Source organism: Salvelinus alpinus, chromosome 1 (assembly GCF_045679555.1).
Source record: "Salvelinus alpinus chromosome 1, SLU_Salpinus.1, whole genome shotgun sequence".
Lineage (NCBI taxonomy): Eukaryota > Metazoa > Chordata > Actinopteri > Salmoniformes > Salmonidae > Salvelinus > Salvelinus alpinus.
In genome coordinates this window covers 100,188,429-100,211,467 of record NC_092086.1, presented here as the reverse complement: position 1 = coordinate 100,211,467, position 23,039 = coordinate 100,188,429, and the positions used below count along the sequence as shown (strand labels likewise).

The following is a 23,039-nucleotide window of genomic DNA, read 5'->3' as shown; positions in this document are numbered from 1 at the left end:
TGTTTCAGTTTCATGTCTGTGCGTTGTTTGTGTTTCTTGTTTTGTATTATGTTTCATTCATTAAATGTATTCACTCCCTGAACTTGCTTCCCGGCTCCCAGTGCACACGTTACAAGGTGATTCTAACATGGGGTATTAAACAGGTAATAAAAAAATATTGAATCAATTTTGAATTCAGGCTGTAACACAACAAAATGTGGAATAAGTCAAGGGGTATGAATACGTTCTGAAGGCACTGTATATGTCGGGATACTGTCTGCATAAATTCACCGTTCACTTCTCCTTTCATAAAGTAGTCCCTTGATTTACAGTACTGTAGTCCTGTTGGGACTGAGACCCACTGAAGTCTGCTTCTATTACTCCCCACATCGTCTTTTGCTAACTCAATTTGATTTAATACGTTTAGCAAATTTAGCAAATTTTGTTGACTTGGCTAGATAAAACAAGTCATTTTGACTGAATCTTTTTTTTTACAGTGTACAGTCGTGGCCCAAAAATTTGAGAATAACACAAATATGAATTTTCACAAAGTCTGCTGCCTCAGTTTGTATGATGTCAATTTGCATATTCTCCAGAATGTTATGAAGAGTGATCAGATGAATTGCAATGAATTGCAAAGTCCCTCTTTGCCATGGAAATGAACTGAATCCCCCAAAAAACATTTCCACTGCATTTCAGCCCTGCCACAAAAGGACCAGCTGACATCATGTCAGTGATTCTCTCGTTAACACAGGTGTGAGTGTTGACGAGGACAAGGCTGGAGATCACCCTGTCATGCTGATTGAGTTTGAATAACAGACTGGAAGCTTCAAAAGGAGGGTGGTGCTTGGAATCATTGTTCTTCCTCTGTCAATCATGGTTACCTGCAAGGAAACACGTGCTGTCATCATTGTTTTGCACAAAAAGGGCTTCACAGGCAAGGATATTGCTGCCAGTAAGATTGCACCTAAATCAACCATTTATCGATTCATCAAGAACTTCAAGGAGAGCGGTTCAATTGTTGTGAAGAAGGCTTCAGGGCGCCCAAGAAAGTCCAGCAAGCACCAGGACTGTCTCCTAAAGTTGATTCAGCTGCGGGATCGGGCCACCACCAGTACAGAGCTTGCTCAGGAATGGCAGCAGGCAGGTGTGAGTGCATCTGCACGCACAGTGAGGCGAAGACTTTTGGAGGATGGCCTGGTGTCAAGAAGGGCAGCAAAAAAGCCACTTCCCTCCAGGAAAAACATCAGGGACAGACTGATATTCTGCAAAAGGTACAGGGATTGGACGGCTGAGGACTGGGGTAAAGTCATTTTCTCTGATGAATCCCCTTTCTGATTGTTTGGGGCATCCGGAAAAAAGCTTGCCCGGAGAAGACAAGGTGAGCACTACCATCAGTCTTGTATCATGCCAACAGTAAAGCATCCTGAGACCATTCATGTGTGGGGTTGCTTCTCAGCCAAGGGAGTGGGCTCACTCACAATTTTGCCTAAGAACACAGCCATGAATAAAGAATAGTACCAACACATCCTCCGAGAGCAACTTCTCCCAACCATCCAGGAACAGTTTGGAGACGAACAATGCCTTTTCCAACATGATGGAGCACCTTGCCATAAGGCAAACGTGATAACTAAGTGGCTCGAGGAACAAAACATCAATATTTTGGGTCCATGGCCAGGAAACTCCCCAGACCTTAATCCCATTGAGAACTTGTGATCAATCCTCAAGATGCGTGTGGACAAACAGAAACCCACAAATTCTGACAAACTCCAAGCATTGATTATGCAAGAATGGGCTGCCATCAGTCAGGATGTGGCCCAGAAGTTAATTGACAGCATGCCAGGGCAGATTTTAGAGGTCTTGAAAAAGAAGGGTCAACACTGCAAATATTGACTCTTTGCATCAACTTCATGTAATTGTCAATAAAAGCCTTTCACACTAATGAAATGTTTGTAATTATACTTCAGTATTCCATAGTAACATCTGACAAAAATATCTAAAGACACTGAAGCAGCAAACTTTGTGGAAATTAAAATTTGTGTCATTCTCAAAACTTTTGGACACGACTGTACAGACAGACACAGGGTCACTGCTGCATTCAAAGGAAAGAAAGGCCACTGAAGGTCTGTGTGGTACACAAAGTAGCATCTAGCAGCATAGGGAAACCTGTCTTAATTGACAGGTCCATTAGGTTTTTACAGGAGCTATTCATCTCTCTGAACTAAAGGCCTGCAGGGCACATGCTCTGTATACAGTGGTGTAAAGTACTTAAGTAAAAATACCTGAAAGTACTACTTAAGTAGTTTTTTGGGGTATCTATACTTTACTTTACTATTTATTTTTTTGACAACTTTTACTTTCTCTTCACTACATTCCTAAGGAAATGTATGTACTTTTTACTCCCTACATTTCCCTGACACCCAAAAGTACTCGTTACATTTTGAAAGCTTAACAGGACAGGAAAATTGTTAAATTCACACACTTATCAAGAGAACATCCCTGGTCATCACTACTGTCTCTGATCTGGCAGACTCACTAAACACATGCTTCGTTTGTAAATTATGTCTGAGTGTTGGAGTGTGCCCCCTGGCTATCTGTAAAAATAAGAAATAAAAATATAAAATGTGGCCGTCTGCTTTGCTTAATATAAGGAATTTAAAATAATTTAAACGTGTACGTATGTTAAGTATATTTAAATCCAAATACTCTTAGTATTTTACTCAAGTAGCATTTTACTAGGTGATTTCACTGTTTAATCTCAGATTGTGTTTAATGTGGGCCTGTCACAGTGTGATGTGGCTCATCTGTCCTTGATCAACTGATTGCATCATGGCACACACACACACACGCACACGCACTCACACTCACACACACACACACACACACACACACACACACACACACACACACACACACACACACACACACACACACACACACACACACACACACACACACACACACACACACACACACACACACACACACACACACACACGGTTTGTCCCTGTACTGTCAATGGTAGCCACTCATCTCTGTAGGAGGGTGGTGACTGGGAGTCCTGCCTTTCATCTCACCATGAACATATTTGACATTTACAGGGGCTTCCATGACAAATGATTTCCTCCTCTGTGCTTCAGATTGAATTAATCCTAGCTTGTTTTGTATTTACTCTGGAGAGGAATTAATATCAAATATCTAATCATAATGCCTCTGCTTCGGACCGTGTAATAGGCAGGTAAGTTATGAATTACTGTAATACATTCCATTTGTTGTCCTCCAAAACACACTTGATATTTAGTTGTATTCCTTACAGTGTACTCTCAATTGTGAGGGATTTACTAGTTTAAACTTAATATAACATTCAAGTAATATTCAATTGGGGTCTTGAAATATTCAGTAATAAGACACACAATACAAATTAGGAAACACCTCAAATTATACAAAATAGCAGTTGAATAAAATGTAAACACTCTAAAATATGGAAGCAATTAAAAAATATCATATTGGAATCTAGTCGAGGAAATGCTTGACAGTATATTGCATATAAAACAGTTTAGGCATATGGCTTATTAAATAGATTCTTACAGAAAAGTTATGAGTCTAAACAAGCCAACAAAAAAAACAAGTTTCTCAGCATAATTATTTTGAACCCAATAAGTATGCCGATAAGTTATGCAGTCATTTACGAAACTATCAGATACAGACAAAATTATGCTTACAGGCGATTAGCTAGCTGTTGTTTGGAGTTGGAAGTCTAGCTACAGTTTTTTCCTTCTTCTTCTCTCTGTCTGAGTGTGTCCTCTTGTTCTGTTGTGTTTCCTGTTTCACACGTCCAGTGTGACTGTTGGGTGGGCGCCTCAGTGTCAGCTGAAGCACTGTAGCCTGGAGGTGTGGCAGGGCATCAGTCTGGCTCTCAGATCCCTTTAGCAGAACAGATAGAAGTCCATCCCACTGGGCCTCTATGACCATCAAAGCACCAAGGCCAGGCAACATCGTCAGCTGATTTAATCTCAATTAAGTACCTAAATGTGATTGTTTTCAGTCAAAATGGTCAAATACAAACAAGAAAAGCTTCTTAGCAAAGAGACATTTCTCAAGCAATAATTTTGCTAGGACTGTCTTAAAGTGGTTTGATTAGGGGGGTAAACTGTAAATTAGATATTATTGGCAGAGAGGTTTGAAACTCTCGTTCTTATTGGTCTATTAACTAATTTACCACATGGTGATGTCACCATGGAAGGCCAAAACTCCATCCCACCAAAACAGGCTGAAAGGTCAGGTGGTTTTTTCAAACAGCTCATACACTAAAAGGGAATTATTATAATTTTCACAATTTCACAGTATTATTCTCAACTCATGTTGCAGTGGAGTGTGTGCTGTTGGTGCGTTGGAGCAGAGGGAGGAACTGAGAAACTGAGAGAAGAAAAGAGAGACGGAAGGAGAGAAAAATGGAGATAGCACTGTTACTCTTTGAACTTGTTCTTGTTCTATATTCTATTGACTAGATTGCGAGGGCCAGTCAGATTGTTTAAGAGTCATGGTCTTTCAAGTATCATGTGGTTTCTTTTTCCATTTATGGGCTGTTTTGCACTGGAGGGCTGCATTCATTCCCTTGTATTTAGGATTTCTTACACTCTAGAAGTTGATGAATTGGAGAGTGTATAGTGTGTGTGTGTGTATGTGTGCGTGTGTATGTGTGTGTGTATGTGTGTGTGTATGTGTGCGTGTGTATGTGTGTGTGTATGTGTGCGTGTGTATGTGTGTGTGTATGTGTGCGTGCGTGTGTGTGTGTGTGTATGTGTGTGTGTATGTGTGCGTGTGTATGTGTGTGTGTGTGTGTGTGTGTATGTGTGTGTGTATGTGTGTGTGTATGTGTGCGTGTGTATGTGTGTGTGTGTGTGTGTGTGTGTGTGTGTGTGTGTGTGTGTGTGTGTGTGTGTGTGTGTGTGTGGAACAACGTTCTGAATTCTTTCATGCTTGTTTCTGAACTCCAGCCCAACGGTCAGACACAGAGGGAGGGAGAGGGAGCGAGGGAAGGACAGAGATAGAGAGATAGAAGCAGTAGAGGGTGAAAGGAGGCTAACACTTTCTTTAATGAGGTTCCTGGGCTTTCTTCCACTGTTTCTGGTTCAGGGTCCCTGGGCCTGGGTGGAGAGTGGGCCATAGCCAAGGTGCACTGTAAGCTACCTCCAAAACTTCTGATACAATAGACTATTGTATTAGTGGAGAATAGTCTCTATAGATTGCCCTTGGGGAGGAACGTGTGTGTAGTTATAAACCATTAAGAGAGAATGGAAGTGCATCAACCCACACCCAGTACAGCTGTCCTCTCCTGCCTGTCGTGACCCGTGGTGAGTACTGAGCACTCAACCCATCCACACACACCTGTGAGGAAGAGAGGTCACAGATAAGGGGTTAAAGATCACTCAGAGTTTACTGCTACTCCTCAATTAGCACTATATCAGGAGCTGAGGATAGAGAGGAGGGATTTAGCGCCCTTGGTGATGAATAGCAGACACACTGCTCCGCACACACACACTCAGACACACATGCATGCACACATGGTCCAGTGCATACACACACACACACACATTCACACACACAAGCACACACACACTAACCTGGTAGTTTTCTAATTGAGGGCACCTCCAGCCTTTATTGTCAGAGTGATCAGCTCCAGTCTATGGCAGAGAGAGAGGAGATAACATTAGAACGTTAGCTAGAGATCATGAGAGGAAAGAGAAATATCCACACAGGCACTATTTACTGCTCAGACAGCAGCAGCGTCTGTCTGGGAGACCTGGAGGCCTGATGCAGACAACAAGGCTCCAGTATGTCTGGACACCACAGAGAGAGAGAGAGAGAGAGAGAGAGAGAGGAGAGAGAGAGAGAGAGAGAGAGAGAGAGAGAGAGAGAGAGAGAGAGAGAGAGAGAGAGAGAGAGAGAGAGAGAGAGAGAGAGAGAGAGAGAGAGAGAGAGAGAGAGAGAGAGAGAGAGAGAGAGAGAGAGAGAGAGAGAGAGAGAGAGAGAGAGAGAGAGAGAGAGAGAGAGAGAGAGAGAGGAGAGAGAGAGAGACATGGAAGAATTACTGATGGTGCTGATAAACCTTTATGCTATCCCTCTCTGTCTCTGTGTCGCCATATCTCTCCATCTCTCTCTCTCTTTCTCTGGCTCTCTCTCTCTCTGCTTCACCCTCTCTCTCTGTCTCTGTCCTTTCTTTCTCTCATTCTGTTTCACCCTCTCTTTTTCTCTCTGTCTCTCTCTGACACACTGGATTCTTTCGGGTAGACTGGTGAATAATTAATGTCCACCGGTTCGATGGTAAGAATAGAACAGTTCTGGAGGTGACAGATGGAGTGTCGAATGGGCTTCATCTCTCTCTCTTCAAAGAGTCGGGAACTTGTGTGTGAGTTTGTGTGTGTGTGTGTGTGTGTGTCATTTAAGACAGTAGGGGATGAAAGAGACCTGTAATTACAGGGAAGCGTATATCTGTCTGCAGCTGAACTATCCCAGGAATGGACTAAACGGGGCCAAAAGCCTGGGGTTGTCGTCGTTAGATGTCCTGTGTGTGAGAACGTTTCACCTGGCCTCCTTCTTCTCCTCCCTCTCAACCCCTGAACTCTGGTTCTCATCATCTCACATTATCTCTTCCCTCCTTCCCAGTCAGTAGACAGCAGTAGCTGCATGTGGTTAGGCCAGCCAGACTGGTGTTTAAATCCTGTCTGTCTGGGAGGAATCCCAGAACCTTCCTGGACTCTAAAATACACCTGTCTAAACATTCCAGACCATCAACTACAGGGATGGCACTGTGTGCAAAGTGGGATACAATAATCCCATGCAAAGATGATGGTAATAACACATTATCCTCTTGTTTTATTTCCACCCCACCCTCTCCTTTCTCTCTCTCTCGCTCTCTCTCCTTCCTCTCTCTCTCCTTCCTCTCTCTCTCTCTCTCTCTCTCTCTCTCTCTCTCTCTCTCTCTCTCTCTCTCTCTCTCTCTCTCTCTCTCTCTCTCTCTCTCTCTCTCTCTCTCTCTCTCTCCTTCTCTCTCTCGCTCTCTCTCCTTCCTCTCTCTTTCCTTCTCTCTCTCTCTCTCTCCTTCCTCTCTCTCCTTTCTCTCTCTCTCTCTCCTTCCTCTCTATCCTTCCTATCTCTCTCCTTCCTCTCTCTCTCTCTCACTCACTCTCTCTTCTTCCTCTCTCTCTCCTTCCTCTCTCTCTCTCTCTCTCTCTCTCGCTCTCGCTCTCTCTCTCCTTTCTCTCTCTCTCTCTCTCCTTCCTCTCTCACTCCCTCTCTCTCCTTCCTCGCTCTCTCTCTCGCTCTCTCTCTATCCTTCCTCTCTCTCTCCTTTCTATCTCTCTCTCTCTCTCACTCCCTCTCTCTCCTTTCTCTCTCTCTCTCGCTCTCTCTCTCCTTCCTCTCTCTCTCCTTCCTCTCTCTCTCTCTCGCTCTCTCTCCTTCCTCTCTCTCTCTCTCTCTCGCTCTCTCTCCTTCCTCTCTCTCTCTCTCTCTCTCTCTCTCTCCTTCCTCTCTCTCTCCTTCCTCTCTCTCTCTCTCTCTCGCTCTCTCTCCCTCTCTCTCTCTCTCTCCTTCCTCTCTCTCTCCTTCCTCTCTCTCTCTCCTTCCTCTCTCTCTCTCTCTCTCGCTCTCTCTCCTTCCTCTCTCTCTCCTTACTCTCTCTCTGTCTCTTTCTGCAGTGAGAGATGATGACGACTTCATGGGATTGGGTGATCTGCCAGAGACCTTCCCCTCGGACCCCCCGGAGCCCCTCCCAGTGTTCCTGATGGAGCCCGAGGAGGCGTACATCGTCAAGAACAAACCTGTCAATCTATACTGCAAGGCCACGCCCGCCACTCAGATCTACTTCAAATGCAACAGCGAGTGGGTCCACCAGAAAGAACACACCGTAGAGGAGAGGGTGGACGAGAACTCGGGTCAGTAAAACTACCAATGTGAATGTTTTTCTCATGTGCACTGTATCTGGTTGTGGTGTGTCCTGTGGACAACATTTTATCAACCCAGGAGTGCATTTAAACATGAACCAAAAGAGATCAACATGGTTGAGGTCGAACAGACACACAGACACTGAGACAAACAGACACACAGACACTGAGACAAACAGACACACACAGACACTGAGACAAACAGACACACACAGACACTGAGACAAACAGACACACAGACACTGAGCAAACAGACACAGACAAACAGACACACACAGACACTGAGACAAACAGACACACATACACTGAGACAAACAGACACACACAGACACTGAGACAAACAGACACACAGACACTGAGACAAACAGACACACACAGACACTGAGACAAACAGACACACATACACTGAGACAAACAGACACACACAGACACTGAGACAAACAGACACACAGACACTGAGACAAACAGACACACAGACACTGAGACAAACAGACACACAGACACTGAGACAAACAGACACACACAGACACTGAGACAAACAGACACACACATACAAACCCAGACTCACCCTTCAGCTACCCAGTTCGGTCAGAAAATCAAGGAGATTAATTATTCAGTGAAAACTTTACTATGCCCTTTACCACACCCCTAACACACACACACGCACGCACACGCTGACACATACACACACACACGCTGACACATACACATCCACACTCACACACGGTTAATGAGAATAGGATTTTTGTAGCATAGCGACAGTCTTGTTAAACTGAAAGAGATATTTTAACACAGGGCTGCACCAATACTAGTCTGTCACTGCAGAGGCTCTGTCTGAAAGAGTTGAAACTGGACATCATTAAGACTAAGACACAACACAGACAGAGGCATACTGTTCTCCTTCAGACACTACTCTCTTTCTCTCTCTTTATCTCTCTCTGTCCTTATCGTCTCACTCAGATTCCCTTCTCTCTCTCTCTCTCTCTCTCTCTCTCTCTCTCTCTCTCTCTCGCAGTGCATGCTGGGTGTTTTTGGAGTTTGAGTGTTTGGTGTGGAAAGCTCTATCCTAACTAACTTTCTTGATTCCTTTCTTTACATGTTATTTTCTATGGTGGAGGGTTAATGCAATATTTGTTTTAGCGGTATCCAAAGTTTTTTTTCAAAGTTAGGGTGGAAGAGGACAGAGAAACGTTCCTGGGTTTTTGAAGTTGTGGTGTGCGCGATGGCTTCTCAGCCTAGCGCGGAGGAGACGCTGTCTATACAGCATGGATTCAGGTGTGTTCCTGAGAACGGAGTTTAAGGTGGAGGAGGTTCTACTCGCGGTCGGTGAACAGGTAGGAGCTGAGTTTATACATTCTGCTTCTAGAATGAACAAAGCTGTGGTTGTGTTCATGAAAAGGGCTAATTTGGTTGGTAGGCTAATTGCTAGCGGAATATTTGTAAGGGATGTGTTGGTGTCAATTTCACCTCTCTCTACCCCTTCAACAAGAGTTGTAGTGGCAAATTTGCCTCCGTTTATTACGGATGATCAAATTAGGAAAGAGCTGAGTCGTTTTGGTAAGTTTGCTAGCGGTTTCCGTGTACTGTCAGCAGGGTTTCAGGCAGATGCCGTTAAACACGTTGTTTCGTTCCGGAGGCAAGTGTTTATGTTTCTGAACAACAACGAGCAACAGCTAAATGTGCACTTTAAAGTGAGACATGGGGAGGGGCTCTATGCAGGTTTTGCCAGCACAGATAGTCTACGGTGTTTTGAATGTGGGGATTTGGGGCACAAGAGTTTTGCGTGCCCACACAAAGGCCGTAGAAAAGGTGAGGGTACAAGCGCCAGTGGGGGAAATCGAGGTCAAAGTGCAGGGGGTAAGGAGATGCAGACAGCAGAGGCTGGACCTAGTCAGGTTAGAGATGGTGGGGTAGATGAGGCTGGGCCTAGTCAGGCTAGAGATGGTGGGGTAGCTGTAGCTGAGTTTAGTCAGGCTAGAGATGGTGGGGTAGTGGAGGATGGGTCTAGTCAGGCTAGAGATGGTGGGGAAGCAGAGGCCGGGTCTAGTCAGGCTAGAGATGGTGGGGTAGCTGAGGCTGGGCCTAGTTATGCTATGGAGGGTGCTGGGTCTAGGCAGGATATGGATGGTGGTATAGCAGAGGCTGAGTCTAGTCAGGCTATGGATGGTGGGGTAGCTGAGGCTGGCCCTAGTCATGCTATGGAGGGTGGGGTAGCTGAGGCTGGCCCTAGTCATGCTTTGGAGGGTGGCGTAGATGATACTGGGTCTAGTCAGGTTATTCTAGTGGATGAGGAGAGTATAGTGGGGAAGTGTAAGAGATTAGGGGGGGAGGAGGAGGGTGTCAAGCGGAAAAGGAAAAAGGGTGTGGACAAAGGCACCATGGAAATGTTGCCTGTTGCTGTGGGTGAGGCCCTAACCAGAGAGAAAGGGCAGGTGGTCAGGGTGGGAGATAGAGAAGAGGAGGAAAGTGAGTCTGAGGAAGAGGATGAGGAGTTATTTTTTTTCAGACTCCTTTTCAATTGGCCCGGAGCTGACAGCCAGTCAACCAGAGGGGTCTAAGTACACGTTGAGAGAACTGACAAGGTTCCTGAATGAGACTAAGGGGAAAAAAGTTAATCTTGAGGCTTTTTTTCCTGATCCTAGAAAGTTTGTAAGATCAGTACAACATGCTATGAGAAATGAGGGGCATGGTGTCCTCTCACCCAAGAAACGGTTTAGGTTGAGGAAGTGGGTCACAACAGTGCGTAAAGGTTTACCTTCAGACACTGTTTAAATGTTTAATTTCTTTCTGACACTGGGGCTTTTTGAGCTTTGCTATTGGTCTATTTCTCTGCTGGCTTTTCTCCCACTTCTTATGGAGACTCTTCGGGTAGGCTCGCTTAATATAAATGGCGCCAGAGATGCGGGAAAGAGGAGTGTGTTGGGTGAATATGTAAAACAAAAAAAAGTACATGTGTTATTTCTGCAGGAGACGCATAGTGATGTGGTGAATGAAGTTGATTGGGGGCTCTGGTGGAAAGGGGCAAGTGTGTTGAGCCATGGGACAAATCTTAGTGCAGGGGTGGCAGTCCTTTTTGCACCGGGTCTGTCTGTAAAAATTTGCTCCTCAAAGGAAGTGTGTAAGGGTAGGTTGCTTGTTGTTAAAGCAGAAATTAACAGCATGGGTTTTGTTTTTATAAATGTGTATGCGCCTAACACAGGGAGAGAAAGAGGGGTTCTATTTGGGAGTCTTAGACAGGAACTCTCACAAGTAGCGCCTGAGGAGACGCTGGTGATCGGAGGTGACTGGAACTGTACAATGGATTTTACAAAAGACAGAAATGGGGAAGAGCCTCATTCAGTGTCAGTGGGAGTGTTAGGGGACATCATTAATCAGTTTGACCTAGTGGATGTTTGGAGAACTAAACATCCAAACACAAGACAGTATACATGGGTGAAGGTTTTTGGGGCTAGGGTGAGTGCAGCCCGACTTGATCGTTTTTACATATCTAGGAATCAGAGCAATAGGCTGCTGGGCGCTACCATTCTCCCAGTGGGGTTTTCGGACCATCACATAACCATGGCTCGGCTGTCTATTTCACCAGGGCCCCGGCAGGCATCTTATTGGAAGTTCAATGTAAAGCTCTTACAAGATGCCACTTTTTGCTCAGTTTTCCAGACCTTTTGGGAAAGGTGGGGGCAGCGAAGAGAGGAGTATGAGTCTTTGAGTCAATGGTGGGATGTGGGGAAAGTGCAGATTCGGCTTTTCTGTCAACAGTACACAGCTCTCTCATCATCAGAGGCTAGGAGAGTATTGGGGGAACTAGAGCGGTGTATTAGTGAGATGGAGGTAGAGATGGTGGGGCAAGGCAATGTAGGCCTCCAGGCTAATTTAGCCGAATTACGTAGGGACCTGGGCAGTTTTTTCCAGGTTAAAGCAAAGGGAGCACTTGTAAGAGCTAGGTTCTCCATGCTCAAGGAGATGGATGCTCCCAGCTCCTTCTTCTTTGGTTTGGAAAGACAGAGCAGTGAAGCCAAGGGTATGCATTGTCTACGGCTGTCTGATGGGCGGGTGACCTCTGTGGTGGGGGAGATGCGGGAGCGGACTGTGGAGTTTTATACTGAATTGTATAGGGCAGAAATGTGTGATCCTATGTGTGCTCAGGTCTTGTTCGCAGGACTCCCTAAGCTCTCTCGGGCACAGAGGGATGAAATGGACATTCCTCTGTTGTCACATGAACTGGCAGAGGCCGTAACCCAGATGTCCCCCGGTCGTGCACCGGGGGTCGATGGACTCCCAGTGGAGTTTTACAAAAAATTCTGGGGAATAATTGGACAGGACTTCTTTTGCGTCTTGCGTGAATGCATCGGGGTAGGAGAGTTGCCGATGAGCTGCCGTCGGGCGGCTCTGACTCTCCTGCCCAAAAAAGGGGACTTGTTAAGAACTGGAGGCCTGTGGCATTACTCTGTGCGGACTACAAGATTTTTGCCAAGGTCCTCTCTAACAGACTGAAGTCCCATCTGGACTCTATAATACACAAGGACCAGACATATTGTGTACCGGGACGCCCAATCACGGACAAATTGTTCTTGATTAGGGACATGTTGGTCTTGTCGAGAGGTTCTAATGTGAACTTTGGACTGGTCTCTTTAGATCAAGAGAAGGCTTTTGATAGAGTGGATCATGAGTATCTGTTTAATGTGATGTCTGTGTTTGGGTTTGGGAAGAGTTTTGTGACCTGTGTGAAGCTGTTGTATGCTGGGGTGTCATGTATGGTTAACCTCTAACGAGCCTCTACCCCGGGTCCGGGATCACCCCCCACCCCCCCACACACTGATTAGCATAGCTAGCATAGCTTCACAAGTAGATAGTAGCATCTAAATATCATTAAATCACAAGTCCAAGACACCAGATGAAAGATACAGATCTTGTGAATAAAGCCACCATTTCAGATTTTTAAAATGTTTTACAGGGAAGACAAAATATGTAAATCTATTAGCTAAACACGTTAGCAAAATACACAATTTCTTTGTCCACCATTTTTTCTCTCCACCAGTAGCTATCACCAATTCGGCTAAACTAAGATATTGATAGCCAATAACCAATAAAAAAACTCATCAGATGACAGTCTGATAACATATTTATGGTATAGGATAGGTTTTGTTAGAAAAAAGTGCATATTTCAGGTAGAAATCACAGTTTACAATTGCACCGACCATCACAAGACGACTAGAATTACTATAGAGAGCAACGTGTATGACCAATTTACTCTTAATAAAACATTTCATAAGAATAGACAAAGCATAGCAATGGAAAGACCCAGATCTTGTGATTCCAGACAATATTTCAGATTTTCTAAGCGTTTTACAGCGAAAACACAATAAATCGATAAGTTAGCATACCACATGTGAAAACGTTACCAGAGCATCGATTCAAGCCAAAGAGAGCTATAACGTAATCACCGCCAAAATATATTAATTTTTTCACTAACCTTCTCAGAATTCTTCCGATGACACTCCTGTAACATCATTTTACAACATACATATACAGTTTGTTCGAAAATGTGCATATTTAGCCATACAAAACCGTGGTTACACAATGAAAATACTAGGAAATCAAGCCTCAAAATGTCTGACGTCATCTTTCAGAGTGATCTAGTTTAATTGAAAGCTAATCATATACTTGACTAAAAAATACAGGGTTGACAGGAATCGAAAGACAAATTAGTTCTTAATGCAATCGCTGATTTACATTTCTAAAATTATCCTTACTTTTCAATACAGGTTGCGCCAAGCGAAGCTATAGCAAACAAGATGGCGACATAAACGTTTAACATTTATCGACAGAAACACGATTTATCATCATAAATTGTTCTTACTGTGAGCTGTTCTTCCATCAGAATCTTGGGCAAAGAATCCTTTCTTGGGTTTAATCGTCTTTTGGTCGAAAGCTGTCCTCTTGCCATGTGGAAATGCACACTGCGTTCGGCATGAACTGTAAACCTTCCCAGCTGTTCAAAGTGCCTCAGAAATAAATGGGTCAAAATCGCACTAAACGGATATAAATTGCTATAAAACGGTTTAAATTAACTACCTTATGATGTTTTTAACACCTCTAACGAGTAAAAACATGACCAGAGAAATATTACTGGCTAAACAAACGCTTGGAAGGAGGCGAGTCCGACGTCCTCCGTGCGCAAGACGCAGGCAGCAAAGGGATGCTGCTTCCGGTATTTGCTCTTTTATGCAGCCCCTGAATGCGCAATCGACTCCATTCAAATCGTCATCACGTACTGACATCCAGGGGAAGACGTAAGCAGTGTCCGTATCCTCATAGCAATAACAGTGGCCTTTAAACTGACTCCAGATCAGGGGCCAAAATGTGTGAAATCTGACTCCATGTCAGGGAAATTGATGTAGAATTAGTTCTGTTCCACTCAGAGACAAAATTCCAACGCCTATAGAAACTGGAGACTGTTTTCTATCCAATAATAGTAATAATATGCATATTGTACGAGCAAGAATTTAGTAGGAAGCCGTTTAATCTGTAATGCAATTATGCTAATGAGAAAACAGCACCCCCTGTAGTCGCAAGAAGTTAAGGTGGGAGGGGGGCTCAGTAGGCCAGTCTGGGTGAGACGGGGCATTAGACAAGGATGCCCTCTATCTGGGCAGCTATACACACTAGCCATTGAGCCTTTTTTAGGACTGCTACGCAGGAGAATGCAGGGAGTGTGCTGGACAGGCATGGGTGTGGTGACAGGAATAGCAGTCTCAGCATACGCAGATGATGTTTCTGTGATGGTCAGGGATGGGCAAGATATGCAGGAACTAGAGACCAGTCTGAAGGTGTACGAGGGAGCTTCATCAGCTAAGCTAAACTGGGGAAAGAGCAAAGCTCTGTTATGTGGGGCATGGGGGGATAGGGCTCCTCCTCTGCTTCCAGGGGGTTTGCAGTGGGGTTGTGAAGGGCTTAAAGTGTTGGGGGTGTACCTGGGCTCGGAGAGGTGGGTCAGGAAGAACTGGGAGGGGCTGTCACAGGCAGTGGTGTCAAGACTGGCCAGGTGGAGGTGGCTCCTATCCCAAGTGTCATATAGAGGGAGGGTGCTGATAATTAACAACCTGGTGGCATCTTCCTTGTGGCATAAACTGGCTGTCCTCAACCCCCCCGCCGGTCTGCTTGCAGACCTGCAACGCAAGCTGGTGGATTTCTTTTGGTCGGGACATCACTGGCTGAAGGCAGCAGTGTTGTACATGACCGTCCACGAAGGAGGACAGGGCCTGGTGGAACTGGAGAGCAGGATGGCTGCTTTCCGGCTAAAGGCGGTGCAGAGACTGCTGTATCATACCGATGTTGGCTGGAGGGAACAAGCATGCGCACTGCTGAGGAGAGCTGGTGGATTAGGGTTGGACCGGCAGCTGTTCCTCATGAAGCTGGAGAGGCTGAGTACAGCAGGTCTCTCAGAGTTTTACTCTGCGGTGCTGAGGGCCTGGCAGCTGCTAAGGCCCATACGAGAGGGGGGTGTGGAGCCTGGGGAGTGGGTGTGGGAGGAGCCTATTTTCCACAACCCAGCCATCCCTTTGAGATCGGTTCAGTCTGCCACCCTGCAGAGGCAACTGATGGCAGGGGGTTTACGAAGGCTAGGTGACCTGAGACTGCTGGGAGAGGAGGGGTGGAAAACCCCGGAGGTCTTGGCGCAACAAACAGGAATAACGTCTCTTAGACTGTTGGAGAGATTCCTGGAGGAGGTCCAGGAGGCACTGTCTGAGCAGGTAAGGGGGGTGTTTGAGAGGCCAAAGGGAGAGGGGCCACCAATGTTTCCGCCACTGCAGGTGACGGCAGAGACTGGAGACTGGCAAGGGGGTCTGGAGGACTTGTTAGATTTTAACACTCCGAGCCTGGGGGAATTTGAGGGGGTGGGAGGTAAAGCTCTCTACAACCTCTGCGTTAAGGTTAGGAACATTAGAAGTCTAACAGGAGTGAAGGCACATCAGTGGCAGGGGGTATGTGGGGCGGAGAGTATGGTGGGCTTTAGATGGAGGGCGCTCTACAAACCCCCAGTACCAAAGAGGTCAGGGGACCTCCAGTGGAGGGTTCTTCATGGAGCCCTGGCCACTAACAGCTGGTTGGCACGTGTTGATCCGGGAATTGGGCAGGGGTGTCCTTTCTGTCAAATGAATGAAACTGTGATTCATGTGTTTTCTGTGTGCACCAGGTTAATGCCATTAATGTCTCTGTTGGAATGTCTGTGTGAGAGGTTGGGGGTGGTTTTTGCTGTTGGGATGTTTATAATGGGATACAGGTATTCGAGTAAGGAGAAAGAAAAATGTGTTTTGTTGAATTTTCTGTTTGCTCAGGCAAAATTAGCTATTTGGCTAACAAGGAGAAACAGGGTCAAAGGTGGGGGGATAACAGACCCTTTACTATTGTTTAATGGGATGGTCTCTGCGCGCCTTAGGGTTGAGTTTGAGTTCTATAAACTGATCAAATGTGTGGAGATGTTTGAGGAGATATGGTGTGTTGGGGGGGCTGTCTGTATTGCTGGGGAAGATGTTTTGGATATACGGTTGTAGGAGAGGGTATTGTTTTTGTGTATGGTGATGGTGGTTTGTATCATGTGGTAGATGGAAAGGTGAGTATGGTACATGTATGCAGTACAGGATATATTTTTGCTTTTTTATTTTTAGGGGGGGGTGAGTGTTAAATGAAATGAGAATGTTTCAATAAAGAAAGACAAAAAGTCAAAAAAAAGTATCTCTCTCTCTCTCTCTCTCTCTCTCTCTCTCTCTCTCTCTCTCTCTCTCTCTCTCTCTCTCACTTTCACTCTCTCTCTCTCTCTCCCTTTCTATCTCTCTCTCTCTCTCTCTGTGTGTCCTTATCTCCTCACTCAATTCCCTTTTCTTCTATCGCTCTCTTCTTCTCTCCTACTGTTTCTCTCTACATCAGTCATTATCAGTGTAAGTGAATGATGTTTGATGCTTAACCCTTATGTCTGACGCAAGTCCTCCGCACCCTCATCCCCACACTGCTTACACTAGTGTGCCCTGACTGTCACACGGGCATGACCTCTCGCTTGTGTGTGTGTGTGTGTGTGCTTGTATGTACGTGCATACAGTATGTTTGCATGTGTGCAGGTGTGTGGTGTGTTTAGCCCCCACTCATGTAGAGGTTGAATGGTGAATCCCAGAGTGGGGGGGCTGAGGCTGTTTCTGACTAAAGCCTGCTCCTCTGGGCTCCACAGACATTACACACAGCACCATTCGGCTGATTGGCTGTATTCAGCTGCCAAAGGGGGAAATTGACTTCTTTCTGTAGCCCACAGGTAGCAATCACACAGCATTTACCCTCTTTAATCCCGGGGCTCAGAGACACACACATCGCTGCACTCACTGGAACACACACACACACACACACACACACACACACACACACACACACACACACACACACACACACACACACACACACACACACACACACACACACACACACACACACACACACACACACATCCCTGCACACACACACACACACACACACACACACACACACACACACACACACACACACACACACACACACACACACACACACACACACACACACACACACACATAATCACATATGTGCACCTACACCCACAGACTCTCTCAATTCCCCGTCTCTCACATGCCTAAAAAGACATCAGGGTGGAACATACTTCAACATGTTCCAAACAGAGCAACACACACACACACATATACTATACACACTGAGTGATCAAAACATTAGGACACCTTCCTAATATTTAGTTGCACCCCCTTTTCCCCTCAGAACAGCCTCAGTTCAAGGTGTCAAACTTGTTCCACAGGGATGCTGGCCCATGTCGACTCCAATGCTTTCCACAGTTGTGTCAAGTTGGATGTCCTTTGGGTGGTGGACCCTTCTTGATACACACTGGCAACTATTGAGTGTGAAAAACCCAACAGCGTTGCAGTTCTTGACACACTCAAACCGGTGTAGCTGGCATCTAACTGTCATGGAAAGATCAGTTTTTGTTCACTAGAGCAGATATGAAAACAGAAATAGTCAGAGAACTACAAACATCCATTATCTTTTCATTTTGACATGGGGCTGTACTTGAACTGTTATGAAGACTGTGAAGAAGTGTTTTGCAGCGTTGACATTAGAAGAGAAGAGGTTACAAAGAAGGGGTTAGCAGTGGTGCCCCCTTGCCATCATGTCAGAAAGAGTATTTGCTAAAAACATCTACAAGCAAACCAACCCACACAGCATACCCACACCACGCTCCACAAACCCAGCCCCAGAGGCTACACACACTCATACAACCACAAACATTCAACCATACACACACGCACCCAAACACACACACACACAACCACACACACACACACACACACACACACACACACACACGCACGCACGCACGCACGCACGCACGCACGCACGCACACATACACAAACACACACACCACACTCCCTGCACTGAAGCCCACAGGCTATGCACACACTCTCTCTCTCTTTCTCTCTCTCTCTCTGTCCTTCTTCCTCTCTCTCTCCTTCTTCCTCTCTCTTTCTTCCTCTCTCTCTCTCTCTCTCTCTCTCTCTCTCTCTCTCTCTCTCTCTCTCTCTCTCTCTCTCTCTCTCTCTCTCTCTCTCTCTCTCTCTCTCTCTCTCTCTCTCTCTCTCTCTCTCTCTCTCTCTCTCTCTCTCTCTCTCTCTCTCAGCCCACTCCAGTCGTCTCTGATTTCCCCAGATTGACAGAAGTGGAGCCCAGAAAGAGGAGAGGCTGGCCATGCGGCCCTGGTCAATACTGGAACTGCTGGAACTTCTGCAGGAAATATTATCTGATGCCCAATTTATCTTGACACAGCTCTCTCTCTCGCTCCCTCTCTCTGTCTCTCCCGCTCTCTCTCGCTCTCTCCATCATCCATATCTCTGTCTCTCCCACTCTCTTTTTCTCTCTCTCTCTCTCTCTCTCTCTGTCTCTCCCACTCTCTTTCTCTCTCTCGCTCTCTCCGTCTATCTACAACAGGAGAGAGAGAGAGAGAGAGAGAAAGAGAGTGGGAGAGACAGATATATAGATGATGGAGAGAGAGACTGCAAGATGGAGAGAGAGTGGTGGAGAGGGCTACTATTTGGCAATATTAACATATGTTTCCCATGTCAATAAAGCCCTTCAATTGAAAATTGAAATTGAAAATATATTTATAGAGAGAGAGAGAGAGTGAGAGAGAGAGCGCAATGGAGCGATGGAGAGAGATGGAGAAAAATAGAAAGCAGGAGAGAGCGAGACATCGAGAGGGTGAGACAAGTGAAGGAGAGAGGCAAGGGGATGCAAGGCATGTTGTTATTGTCAATCAGACAGCAGGCTCCAGCCAAAGCCTCTCTACCTCTGTCTGTATCTCCTGTATATGTATCATTGTATCAGAGTGCAGAAATCGAGACAGAGAGACTAGTGGGCTGCTGCATCTCCTGCCTCTCCTTCCTACCCAGGCTGAGGAACAGCATCATTAGTGCTGTGCTCTACCATGGCCCTGCTTTAGAAGGCATGCAGTGCCGCCTCACTAGAGGAACACCCACGTTAGATGTGCACCATTGATCTCACCTCTCAAACGCTGGCAGGGATTATTTTTTTTTTTCATCAGATATGATTTCCATCATGCTCGGATTTGAGTTTGATTGATACATTTAGATCAGGATATTATAGTTTTTTGAATAGTGCTTCTCAAAGACCCAGTCTAACTTTTATTATTTTGATCTAATAAAAACTGTAGCTACCTATGTTTGCATAAGATAGGAACACCTACTGTATGCAGATGGTCATAATGATAACCCATTAGACCTCTAGCGCTGAGAGCTGGACCCGCGCTGATATCCAGCTCTAGGCTCCAGTGACCTGTAGCCATTGATCTGAACAAATGAGCCCAGAGTTAATTATATGTATGAGCAGAGTAGCAGTGTAAGACACACTGGAGACACACAGCTCCCCATCCATCCTGTAAGAGTTATGTCTGGTAGCATCAAACAGGAGTGGTGCTCTTCATTTGGGCGGCAGATAATCAGGGTACTTACTTACCCCCTCCTCCCCCCTCAGTGACTGCTGCTCGTCAGTGAGTGATCAATAAAAGGAGCTAACGCTAGCCAGTGCTAATGATTGCTTTAATAATGAATCATCTCCAATGTGTCCATCCAGACTCAGAGCACCACGCCAGCTATCGTTTAATGGGACAGATTGTAAAATAATGTTGTATCATACTAATGGACAGTGAGTGGGTGTGCGATGGGATGGTGACATCTCAGATCACTGATCACTATAATGGCATCAGTAAGGAGTGGTTCGTTTGCATGAGTTATGATCCCAGAAGTATATTTCAGCCCCTCCATGTGTGTAGTCACTACTGTAATTATACAATCTCATATTTGACATAGTAAATATTAGTAATAGTTCTAGTTGAGCGAATGCATGATGTCAGGGCATGATGTCACTATCTGACCTCAGTCCCCTCTGATGAGACATAAAGTCCCTGTAACGATCACATTGATTCACAAAGATAAGCAGCCACCTGTTGTTTGAAGTCCCAGAATTCTACAGAACAATCATTAGCTAGCATCTTATATTGTTGGGAGTGTGAATACAGTACATTTTTCCCTCATCGTATTAACTAGTCATGGTGATTGCTGTAGAGATTGGTCCAGTCTGAATATGAACATTTGTTATTTGTTATTTTATTAGGATCCCCATTAGCTGTTGCAAAAGCAGCAACTACCATTCCTGGGATCAAGCTGAATGACATGTGGATGACAAGCTTGATCAGCCTGCCTGCTGCTTGTGCTATGTAGATACTCAACCTGGTCTCAGAGCGTTTTGTATTATTCTGTACATAAATCCGATATACTCCATTTAGTATGATATGTTACGTTTCGTATGGTATGTATTCATTTGTGGATGTCCATCATCCATTTCATATGATATGTTCCGAATTACAATTCGTATGATGTCTTACGAATTTACAAAATGTACAATATGTTTTGAAATTACAACATTTACAATATGTACTTCCCCTAGCCCTATGTACAGTAGGGTTAGGGGAAGAGTTAGCTAACATGCTAAGTAGCAAGTCGTTGAAAAGTTGCTAAGTAGCTAAAATGCTAAAGTTGTTCGTGATGAGATGCGAACATGCAACTTTGGGGTGATACATGTTCGCGTTATACGCCCAACCACCCTCCTTTCATTATACGCCCAACCACCCTCCTTTCATTATACGCCCAACCACCCTCCTTTCATTATACGCCCAACCACCCTCCTTTCATTATACGCCCAACCACCCTCCTTTCATTATACGCCCAACCACCCTCCTTTCATTATACGCCCAACCACCCTCCTTTCATTATACGCCCAACCACCCTCCTTTCATTATACGCCCAACCACCCTCCTTTCATTATACGCCCAACCACCCTCCTTTCGTTATACGCCCAACCACCCTCCTTTCATTATACGCCCAACCACCCTCCTTTCGTTATACGCCCAACCACCCTCCTTTCATTATACGCCCAACCACCCTCCTTTCATTATACGCCCAACCACCCTCCTTTCATTATACGCCCAACCACCCTCCTTTCGTTATACGCCCAACCACGCTCCTTTCATTATACGCCCAACCACCCTCCTTTCATTATACGCCCAACCACCCTCCTTTCATTATACGCCCAACCACCCTCCTTTCATTATACGCCCAACCACCCTCCTTTCATTATATGCCCAACCACCCTCCTATTATGTTTGGTAACCATACCAAACATAACATATCATACTAATTTCATTTTCCCTGATTTAATTTACTATGTTACGTCTTGTCTATGAGACCAGGCTAAGAGACTAAAGCCTTCCTCAGAGTCAGTCAACAGCGGGTTCTTAAACAGAGTGAGTGAGCAGAATAAATGACTCATTCTGGCACGCCCATAGAGAATACTGGCCCTTTTTATTATTACGCCTATTGATTTTCACTATACTACTCTGTGTGATATTCTCCCAACTTCATGACTACCCTTGACAGCGCTCTCTCTCACTCACACACGCAGAACACACACACGCAGATGCACACACACGCAGATGCACACACACACGCAGATGCACAAACACACACACACACACACACACACACACACACACACACACACACACACACACACACACACACACACACACACACACACACACACACACACACACACACACAGGCACACACAGGCACACACAGGCACACACACACACAAAAAGGCTCATACACACTCATATACACACATGCAGACACACAGATGTGTGCATGTACACACACACAGACGCTCAAGGAGTCACAAACACACCCAAACATACGCACACATACACACACTCTCGTTGCTGTCAGGATGGCAGTAGCTAGTCTCTCTCTCTCTGCCTGTCGGTCCACAGTGTAAATGTTGTATGAGTTCTAAGCTGCTGTGTAGGACATCAGTGTGCTTAGTGTCTGTTTGTCTGTATAAACAGACTGTGTAAAGCTCCTGAACCTGAAGGAATCAGCCATGTGTTTCCCCCACACTCTCTCTCCTCTCTACTCCTCCTCATGACGAGAGTACCTGTAGAGAGGAGAAGCAGATTCCTACAGCAGTAGATGGCAGTGTATGGGGAAATAGTGTCATTATCATATGGGATAAGACCCTCTACCACCAACCATCCACCAACCATCTACATGACCACCCTTACACTCCTCTAGTCTCTAACCTAATTCAGTCGTGAGTGTTGGCTGGAACCCTTCAGCTCAAGTAGTTTGTTAGGAGAAGAGGGACTTTGAGGGAGCTGGCTATAGAGGGCATATATGAGGTGAGGCAAGAGGAGAAATGGGAGCAGGAGGAGAGGAGGCAGAAGAACACTCATCCAGTTTGCATGGAGATTATAGAGTGACTCTCTGGCTCAGTCTGCTGTCTCCGCCCCCACCTTATCACCACACAACTCTCTTTCTCTTTCGCTCTCTCTCTCTCTCTCTCTCTCAATTAAATTCAATTAAATTCAAGGGGCTTTTATTGGCATGGAGAGAGAGAGAGAGAGAGAGAGAGAGAGAGAGAGAGAGAGAGAGAGAGAGAGAGAGAGAGAGAAA

The 23,039-nt window shown here is 45.5% G+C and overlaps 1 protein-coding gene across 1 annotated transcript in view; it reads left to right on the top strand.

The window, feature by feature from the left end:
- The window catches only part of LOC139536578 (netrin receptor UNC5C-like), a 164,945-nt gene that overhangs the window by 134,395 nt on the left and 7,511 nt on the right, over positions 1–23,039 (top strand). The window contains exon 2 of the mRNA XM_071337221.1: positions 7,680–7,916. Within this exon, the coding sequence (XP_071193322.1) occupies positions 7,680–7,916 (237 nt within the window). The remainder of the gene's footprint in view (positions 1–7,679; positions 7,917–23,039) is intronic.